A 10,190-nucleotide genomic window follows, 5' to 3' on the forward strand; every position below is an offset into this window, starting at 1 on the left:
TCATCATCTTTATTCTGCAGAGCTGTGCCTGTGTCTTACGCCAGATGTTGGTTTGTCCCTTTGACTCAAAATCCTACAAGTTTTATATTTTTGTCATAGAGAGCAAATATTTATTGAACCTATCAATATGTTCTAAAGTTAAAATGGACAGGACCCAGGCTTTTTATCTCCTTTTTTTAAATTAGGACTTGTATATCCCAGGACATCTGTTGATGGACCCCCACCAACTTTGTTGTAGGTTTCTGTTAATGTATCTGATCTTTTCAAATACTTTAGTGTGTATTGCATATGCCTGACCGACTGCTTGAATAGACAGGGAAATAATTTGTCCAATCTTTACTCTGTGATAAGTGAACTGTTAGCCAGCTTCACTTCACTTTCCATCTGCTTCTCATATTATCTTGTCATAAAGTCATAAAACAGAGTTGGGGAAAAAGCAATTAGAAATACTAAAGAAAAACATTCTTCTTAGATGCTGTTTTTTTCAGCACGGATTAGTGCGGACTGTAAAGATCTTTGTAAACAAAGTTTTCTTTACTGTGCCAACCTAGCTAATTATCAAAGAAACCTTAATAAAAAGAGTGCTCTGTAACTTAAAGAAGTTTTTAATCAACCATCAAATATACTGTCAGGCACTCAAAACTAATTTTTCATGCCTCCAACATAATTTGTATAATTCTGTATCTGAAAGGAATTACAGAAAGACTTGGAATGGGATTTTTATTTAAAAAATGCATGTCTCTCCAGCTTTTTAGATAAATTAAGAAGGCTTTAAAAAGCTCCTTTTTTGCTTTGACATATGTCAGGATATAATTTCTCCTAGTTCTTTGTGTCGTGCTTTCTCAAGTGGGTAAGTTGGGACAGGAAGACCCAGTGAGATCCGGCTCTTGGATCCAGGGCAGTGCCACAGGACCAAACTCAGCAGCTTCTCTGAGCTGCTCAGGGCTGGAGATGCTCCCTGCTGAAGGGTCAGTCCTTGGAAGGACTCGCTCATCTCTGGCCTCAGCCAAAAAGCCCTCCTGTCTCTCCCTGAAAACGTGCTCTTCCATCATAGGCAGATCCCTGGCACATGCCAGCATGCCATAGTGAGCAGGTGAGAACTGGCAGAACTGAATTGCTCTGTATTCAGACATGGCTGTTCAGCTCTTGTTCAGTTGACAGCAGAACTCTGTCTTGGCAAAGATACATTTTGGCCTTATGTACTTGGTTGATTTAGAAAAGGTACTAAATTGCAGGCTTGCTTTAGCAGTTAAAATCTCTCTATATGGCTGTAATGGCCAGAACGTAATGAGACTTAAAATTCTCTGAACTGCAACCAAAACTTACTTTGGATTTGCCTTGAAACAGAAATGCGAAGCTTTCTTCATGAGAGAAAAAGAAGAAATCCAGCCTCAAATCAGGGCTGAGCTGTTCAGTGCAGTCTCTCTGAGCTGTAGCCTCGAGAAGAGGTCTTTGCTCTGTGTGCATGCCCTTAGACAGAGCCTGTGGCACAGAGAGGAGCCTGTGGGGTGACCTATGTCAGATCTGATGTCATGAACCATGACTGCTGCAGGTGAAAGGGGGTCTGTAGCCAGTTTCCGTGGTAACTGGTGAGCACCTGCAGCTTGCTGACGCAGTAGTGGATCTGTCCTTGTCTGTGCACAGAGCATTCAGTGATGGACATATGTAGCTGTCCTAGAAAAGCCTTGGCAAAGGGTGGATTTGATGGAGGGCAAGCCTTTTCCCCCTTTCTTACAAGGCATTTTCACTTCTGTGGCGTTGAGCTCTGTTCCTCAGTTTATTTGCCTTGTTCCTCAGTTTATTTGCCCTGTATCTGGAAATATTGGGAATGACCTTTATTGGTTGAAAAATGACTTTCCTTTGTGTTACAGTTTGCAAGGAATTTACAGACTTGCTCAAATTTACTTCTTGTTTTGCTGCTGCTTGAGGTTTTGTTTTGGTAGCTTGCTGCTTGCAGGAAGAAAGAAAATGTATCAGCCCATGAACTTCTGAAGTCATGGAAAGCTTTCCTGAAATCATAAACATAGTACCATACACAAGATTATGAAAAGATCAATTCTGTTCTTTCTATAATGTGCAGTGTATCAGGCAGAAGGTTTGTTTGGATTCTTTAATGTTCTGATTACCCCTCATAGCTGCTAAAGTGTTAAATTACAATAGGTTTGTAACTAGATGCTGTGTATCTGCTCCTTTTGCTGTGTCTTGCTATGCATCCTGAAAGTGTGGTCAATAATGCAGATACTGCCTGAGCGAGGAACGACTGAGGCTTGTCAGACATGGAGGTAAATTCTTGGTTTGAGATACCTGCAACTATTGAGCACTGTTTCTGATGTTATTCTGCAAATGAGCAGTTTAAACACTGTGTGTGCTGCTCAGCACTGACACATTTCATTTCATGGAAGACTCACAGGATCATGGAATAAGCTGAGTTGGAAGGGACCCGTCAGGATCATCAAGTCCAACTCTTGACCCTATGCAGAGCACCCCCATCACACCATGTGCCTGAGAGCATTGTTGAAATGCTTCCTGAACTCAGACAGGTTTGGTGCTGTGACCATTTCCTTGGGGAGCCTGTTCCTGTGCCCAGCCACCCTCTGGGTGGATATCTTTTCCTGGCAGCAAACCTAAATTAGCCCTGACCCAGCTTCATGCCATTTCCTTGAGTCCTGTCACTGGTTAGGAGAGTGAAGAGAGTGGTACTTGCCCCTCTGTGAGCAAGACAAAGCACAATTAAAAACAAAAATAATTCTCCAGACTCCTGAAGGTTTCTGGTATGTGTCCATAACTAAACCTGTCTTGCATTCCTTACATGACTGCCAAACAGAAGAGATGGATAATCGAGTTTTGTGTGCTCATATAAGGATGCCTAATATGCTTTAACCTTCTTTCTTCCTCTCTGTTGTTAAGCATCAGTAATGTTAAAGCTGAACAGCTGGAAGCAGTTTTATCACTTTGCAACAGTGCCTGGCCATGTACCACAGGCAGGGCCTTCTGCAGCCAGGGAATGCTGGCAATTGCAGTTCAGGCTTTTTTTGTTCACTGGGACATCACGCCTTTAACCAATCAAGACTGGTGAGTTAACAAGTGAGAGGGACCTCCCATTGTCTTCAGTGGTTTTTTACTTCACAGCTTCCAGAAGAAATGATTACTACTACAAAAAAAAACCCAACCCAAAACCTCAGCATAGCACTTAAAGAAGTGCCTGTAGAGAGTATAAATCAAATTAGACCAAAAGCTTTGGATGTTTTTCCCACAAAAAAACAAAGGTCATTTTTAGAAATGTACTAATAGGTATGATTTTTCTGAGATGCTGATGTAGGGATAGTCAATATAAATAGTCCAGGAAAGAATGGAATAAATGACAGATGCATCCTTGAAAACCAAAGAAATATTCTGGTTACCTAATAAAATATTTGCCTTGTTCTGAGCTTCAGCTGCTTAGTAAACTTCAGCTGTCCAGATGTTTCTTAAAAGCTGTGCTTGTGCATTTGGGTGACTTTAAGTCTAAACCACATTAGAAACTGGGTGTGGTTACTAATAAATACCTTTGAGCACAGGCTACAGTGTCTTCCCAGCTGGTAATAACTGGTTAACTTGAACCCATTTTCTGCACACTATCATCTGATTTTCTGTAGGGTGTGGTGGAGTTGCCAGTGTGTAATGCTGGGTGCTGTGTTGGAGAAGGTTTTTAAGTGTTCATCAATAAAGAATATGTTTGAAGTAGGAAAGAAGTCAGTTCTTTGTAAAGTTTCACAGTATAAGGACACTGAAATCTGTCATCAACTCTTTCAGCAAACACTACTTTGTCTTGTCAATTATTATAGTGAAAGCCTAATTAATAATAGCTGTGGACAAGCAGATTAATCTCACCTAGGGATTGCTTGCAGCTGTTGGATCACTTTCTCACAATCTTGCCAGTAGTGTTCAGGATCCTAAAGGGTGGATTTTGTTCCACTGAGATCCACAATTGCTTAATGCCCATTTCAGCAGGCATCTGCTATGAGCAAAGGACAGGAGTGCTGCCTTTATAGACACAAATCTCTTCTTTCTTGTTTATTTAAGTCTTGATGTACCTATACACTGAGCATAGGTAACATGATTTAGCTGTTGTGTGATGTAGTACCATTACATGTTGATGTTACTAGATTAGCTGTAAATTGTGCAGGAAAATAATTTTTGTATACCCTAAATTTGCTGGATATTAAATCACTACCAGGAGGACCTAGGAGGAGGAGAAATGGATGGAATTCCAGAAGGGGATGTGGTAGGGGTGACCTTTGTTCTTGATCTGGCTCCTGTTGATCATGGACACATGGCATTCTTTTTTTCTCTCTTTCTCTCTTTTCCATCTGCTAAATGTAGCTGATTACCTCTTAGAACAGCTTGAAATCTCCTGATAGAAATAACAGCCAGTTCTTATCTGGGGTTATTATTCAATGAAACATTTGTACAGAGTGCTGGTAACAATGAGGCATAATTTTAGTTACTCACAGATAAATCCCATGTCCTTACCCATGACTTTGCTGTTCTGTTTTAGTATCTCACTGACTTTTTTTAAGTCTTAAGGTCCTTAAAACAGACCAGGTACTTTCACTTCATTGAGCAACTTCATTGTTCTTAAATGCCAGAGATCTAAGTGGCAGCCCTGAGTAGAGCATGTGAAAAGCAGGCACAAGCATCATGGATTTGCTGCAAGAATAACTCCAGAAATGGTATTAGCAACAGCAATATGTGTGTGAATGTGCTACATGATGAGGGGAGAATCCCAGTTAAAGTGTTGTCGCTAAACAAGTGACAAAGACCTTGCAAACAGTATGAGAATCTGGGCCAACTATGGTTGTATTAATAATAAATCAGATCTGGTCTGCTACTTCCTACACAAAGAGTTTTTTCACCTATTGTCATTTTTCTAACTTCAATTTGGTTTGTGGTGTTTATTTCCCCCAGCATTTACTAAATGCTGTCAAGAAACTGGTGTTCTGATGGTGGTGAAGTGTCGGCAGGAGAACGCAGCACTGAAGGACTGTCTGGTTGGCTAGTAAGTCCCTCCTGAGTTTTTGCTGGGTTTTTGTGCATGGCCTGTACTAATCTAGAAATGTGAACTATTCTGAAAAGGGCTCTGCAGGCTTAGGGACTTGGATGTATTTTCTGAAAATGGTATCTTTGCTTTATTAAAGCCGTGCTGGTCAGGGCCCTAACTGACAAGATTTTATTTACCATATGAATCTATGGCTACAGAGCCTCTCTTCTTGATTCACCTGGGGACAGATTTCAGCCCAGAGGACCTGCAGCCCTTTATTTGCTCTGGTACATCACAGATGTGGGAATAGGGGTACACAGTGAAGCTTCTTCGTAGTCTGTTAGTAAGACAGTAAAAGTTGGTTTTCATTTTGCTTCTGTTTTTTAAGATTTAGTCTGTCTTGAAAGTGTCCTGCTGTTGTGAACAGCAGTTGCAGGAGCAATGGGAAATTGTTATCTATGAGAGGTCAACTCAATGCCATGGTGGATTGAAACATCTTTTTTGGAAGTCCTAATTTACCCCCAGTGCCATTAGGCTGAAGTGTTAGATTCTTGAATTTCCCAGGGTGAGGGCTGTGAAGTTTTTTAGTTTGACTGGGGGAAAAAGGAGATTGGTTTGATTTTTGCTGTGTCCTGCTCTCTTAAACCAGTGATTGACATTAAAAATAAATGCCTTTGAACTAGTGACAGTTATTCTCAAGTATTTAAGAACTGATGAAAAAAACATCTGCAGCCAGGCAAAAATTTAGGCCTAACTGCAGTCAGAACTTGCTGGAGTTACTCGGTTTTACTTGTCTGTTCCTTCACCTTTTGAAAAAAAATAAGATTAAACAAAATGCTTCTGACAAAAAAAGGTTTATAGTGTTGAATAGTTATACTTCAAAAAATTACGAGAGAAAGGAATTTAATATAATGATCAAGGACCATTATATCTACTGTGAAAGACATACACTTGAACCTATTCCCAGTAGTTACTTGGATGCATTAAAAAAATAAGTCATCTCCAGCAGGTTCCTGTGCTGAGGAAGAGAACTGCAAGTGAATTCTTCAGCTGATCTTAAATACCAAATGTGTTTCCCTTTTTTTTTCTCTCCTCTTGATGGCTTCACTACAGAGGCTTGAAAAGGAGAGTTATTTTACTGTTAAAGGCAGACAAGTTTTCTTGGGGTGTGGAAGGAAGATCAGTTATGAGTAGTACTCGTGCAATATCTGTTCAGTATTCCAAGATGAAAAACAATGTGTGTTTTCTGCCTTGTAGCTATTCTGATCCATCATTCTATGAAGAATGCAAAGCAGAATATTTGAAGCAAAGAGAAGAATACAGAGCAACTGGAATTAAGAAAAAAAGACAGAAGTTTACTCAGAATATGTGATTAAAACTTAAAATGAACTTTTTTTACATGCAATTTAGATTTCACTTGATTTAAACAGACTTAAATTGTCTGTACCACTCTCTGTGGAGTTTAACTGAAATACACAAAATGAGATTAATGGAGAATAAAATAATGTCTGAAATTAAGAGTCAACTTTAAAACTTCTCATAATTAAGGATCTAGAGCATGCTGTCACAGTTTGCAAGAGAGGTGGCAAAGGTGTGCTCCCCTATCTGGACTTGAGATTTTGTTACCAGTGTACCAGTGTTTGTGGAGTTTATAAATCCAGCATGTCCATTTGGAATTTAAAGCCTATATCTAGCTGCATGAGCCAGGCTACATAAAAACATAAGGGTGAATAATTTAAGTTGTATTAACTGGTCACAGATTGGGTGTACACTGAAGGTGGTCTGTTAGTCATGACCTGAAGCTGACTGTATGGAGATGCCCTTACTAGAAGAGAAGGGTGGCAAATGCAGAAGAACTACTCAATGTGAATTACCCTTGTCATCAAGATGTTGTCAGATGAATGAGAGCCTGGCAGTACTTGTGCCTGCACTGTAACTCATTTTTAAGTCTACACTGTGACTCACTTTCAAGCCTACACTGTCAGAAGGGATGGATGGATGCCTTGTGCTTGTGCATGGCCCAGACTGACCATTTCAGCTCTAGGGGAGACAGTAATCTCATCCAGACCTTCCTTGAGAACAGGGAATGAGCTGCCATGCTTCAGGAGTGAGTGAGTGACCACACTTGCAAAATTATCCAGGTAGAGGTGAGTAAACAACTAAACCAGGCATAGAAGATGCAGATCACAGATCACTTTGCAGGAACTAAGCAGGTCCCTAATTTAAAAAGAGCATACATTCTTTTGTGTACTGATACTTGAAGCTGCTTAAGTGTAGTTAATTAATTAAATTATTAAAAAATTAATTGTAATTGCTTAAATGACTTCACTTATGGCTTCACTTGGTGATCCTAATAGAAAGTTTTAGAAACTATCTTGGAGTATCATCCAAACATTCTGAAATAAAATGAAATTGTTTAAAAGCAAGGAAAGGCTGCACTTAAACTTGGTAACGTTAATGCCCTGATTAAAGAAAAAAAACTAATTTTCTGAGTAAGGAATAGGATTTGCTACTGATCCATTAGAAGAGGCAGCATTTTACTTGTTTATTTTAATATTGCTTCACCACAAACAGGGTTCCTCTATTCAGGGAGGCAACTCTGACACATGTATATGAAGGACTTAATTCTGCAGGTCAGTCATTGCCCTTTATTCTGTGCCTGTTACTGGAAGAATCATTAATAATGTTGCTGCAGTAGATTGGGTGCAGGACTGGACTTGTGAGGGACAAACTGAAAAGATGTGTAGCATTCTGCCTGGTTAAGCAAACTTAAATGGCACTCAGCTCTAAAAGTAGCCACCTTGAAGCAGCTTATGTGGAACAGTGTCCTACACCTGTTCTCAGCTTCTTATCTCAAGCATTTTGGAAAACCAAAATATTCCTAATAAGTTGTTTTGCTGTATGTATTTTTAAAAGGAGGAAATTTAAAATAGATGTGTTTTTGATGACAGTGACTGTTCTTCTGTCCCACTATGAAAATCTGCTCTATTTTCAACCTCTGGAAAGCCAGCAGGAATTGACCCTTGGATCATGCATCAGCTTCCTCTATAATACACCTCAGGCCTTACTTCATGTCATGTTCCCTAGCTTTGAATTCTTGGTTTCACACCTTTCATTTTCTTAGTATCTTGTGCATATCCTGTACTTGAATTGCATTTACATCTTTTATTTAAAGTTTAAATGAAAGAACGAGTACCATGACATGACAAACTCATACCACTGAATTACTTTTGGTTTTGGTTTTGTCTCAGCCATAAACTCTCCTTCCTACTCAGGTTAACTGGAGGCAGCCCTGGATTCTAATCAGTGTAAGAAAACACAGCACAGGGTGTGATCTGTCCTCTTCAGAGCACTTGGCAGGCACCCAAGACACCCCCATTTTTCACTGGAGGCTGTATTAAAGGTCTCTTCAACCTCCTAAGGGGAGCCCCCTACAAATGGAAGATATGAGAGGAAAGAAGGAGAAGGTGTCATGTACTTATTTAGAAGTTTGCCTTCAGACACTAAAACCCAAACTCAGAGGGAATCTGAGGGGCAATTTGTAATGCACAGGTTTTTTAAAGGGCAGTGGAACAGCCACTGCAGTTTGAGACAGCACCCAGAAATTAACGTGCAAGCCAGAAACCCATTCTGCTCCACATTTAGCACAGCCCTACTCCTCCTCAGGTAATTCCTGTAGGAAATTCCTCTGTCCTGTTCACTCTGCTGATTAAGAAATGGTCAAATACATTTGCACTGTAGTGCAAATGTAGTGTTCCACCTAGTTAAAAATTGGTTCAGTAAGCACCTGGGTGTTTCTTGCATGTTTCCCCCTAGATCAAACAGCCATACTCAAACATAATCATCTTACCACTTTGATTACTGTATCTTAATGCTTGACTTGCTCTTTTCCATCTTAAAATACAATTAAATTAATTTTGCTGGACAGTTACCACACAGGGTGGGTTTTTTTAATGGTCCAACTGCAACTCAGGTAAAATTAGTGTTTACCTTTACTGCTGGTCATAAAAAAATAAAATGCTCTCATCGACTGCTCTATGTTCATACAATTGCAGGTAGTAACACCACTCTCCCTAAAGAAAGGGTCAAAAGCCTGAAAAAACCCCTCAAAAATAATAAAATCTAAAAAAAAAAGATAAACCTCAAACTCCTGCCCTTTTTTACACTCAGAGAATCAGGGAAATACCTTACACCTCTGCGACCACTGTCCTTCACAGGGCCTGTCTGAGATCAGAAAACAACAGAGGTGTCAGGCAGGTGCCAGAGCTCTTCACTCTTCCTTTACCAGCCCACAGCGTCATTAAAGCTGCAGTTGTCTCAGCACAGGAGTGGCAAAGTCTGCTGCAAGCTGGTGTTGGAAGAAAATTCAATCTGCTTTATCCCACCAGTATAGTTCATGTGATACTCACATGGGCCTGTGTTTCATTAGTTGGAATGGGTATTGTTTTACTGTAACTCCACCATATGTCATGTGCTGCCCTTGTCTTTTTTCAGCTGTAAAAATTGGACAATGCATCACAGCTAATTTGGGGGTTTGCTTTCTTCAATATGGATAGTTCACATCAGCTGTACACCAATAAACTGGCAGGGAAACTTACAACAATCAGATTTTAAAATACTTAAAATTAACCAAACAGTGCAAGTTTACATGTAAGTTATTAAAAGGTTCACCCAGCTCACCAAATACCCAAATACATAATCATCAGGTTGCCATGGGATCATTTAAATGTGCAAAGCAACAACCTCCTCCTGCCCCAAAAGCTGGCTTTCATTTCTGTTAAATGGAGTTATTGCTTTCTTAAATTAAAAATTGTCAATTTGGTGGAGGTTTTAAAATGTTCAAAGTTTGCATTCAAGTTAAAATTTTCTTGAGGTCTTTTAACATAATTATATGAGAACTTTGGTCCTTACTATATGCAGGTTTACAGTTTTATGTAACACAGGCACACTAACACCAGAACCCTGTTATTACAGCTACTTCTCCATGTAATTTGCTGTCACTGATGAAAAGATTTCACTTCTGAAAATGGAAAAAGCACTGTAAGCCACTAGTGGCGTGGATCTAAATGACTTTTCCATCTTCAGTCAAAATCTGATTGTAAGCTTCAGACCCAACAGATGCTTCACAAGCCAGTGAGCTCCCAAGTGACTCCAGGGCTGGGGACTTCCT

The 10,190-nt window shown here is 39.8% G+C and overlaps 1 protein-coding gene across 1 annotated transcript in view; it reads left to right on the forward strand.

Moving 5' to 3' along the window:
- The window catches only part of CMC1 (C-X9-C motif containing 1), a 42,045-nt gene extending 35,507 nt beyond the window's left edge, over positions 1-6,538 (forward strand). Inside the window, exons 3-4 of the mRNA XM_054274261.1 lie at positions 4,948-5,038; positions 6,278-6,538. Coding sequence (XP_054130236.1) covers positions 4,948-5,038; positions 6,278-6,392 — 206 coding nt within the window. The 3' untranslated portion in view covers positions 6,393-6,538. The remainder of the gene's footprint in view (positions 1-4,947; positions 5,039-6,277) is intronic.
- Positions 6,539-10,190: the final 3,652 nt, after the last annotated feature.

The sequence above is a fragment of the Melozone crissalis genome, unplaced genomic scaffold, assembly GCF_028551555.1.
Source record: "Melozone crissalis strain CALT ecotype California unplaced genomic scaffold, PUWL_Pcris_2 ptg000016l_1, whole genome shotgun sequence".
In the NCBI taxonomy this organism is placed as follows: domain Eukaryota; kingdom Metazoa; phylum Chordata; class Aves; order Passeriformes; family Passerellidae; genus Melozone; species Melozone crissalis.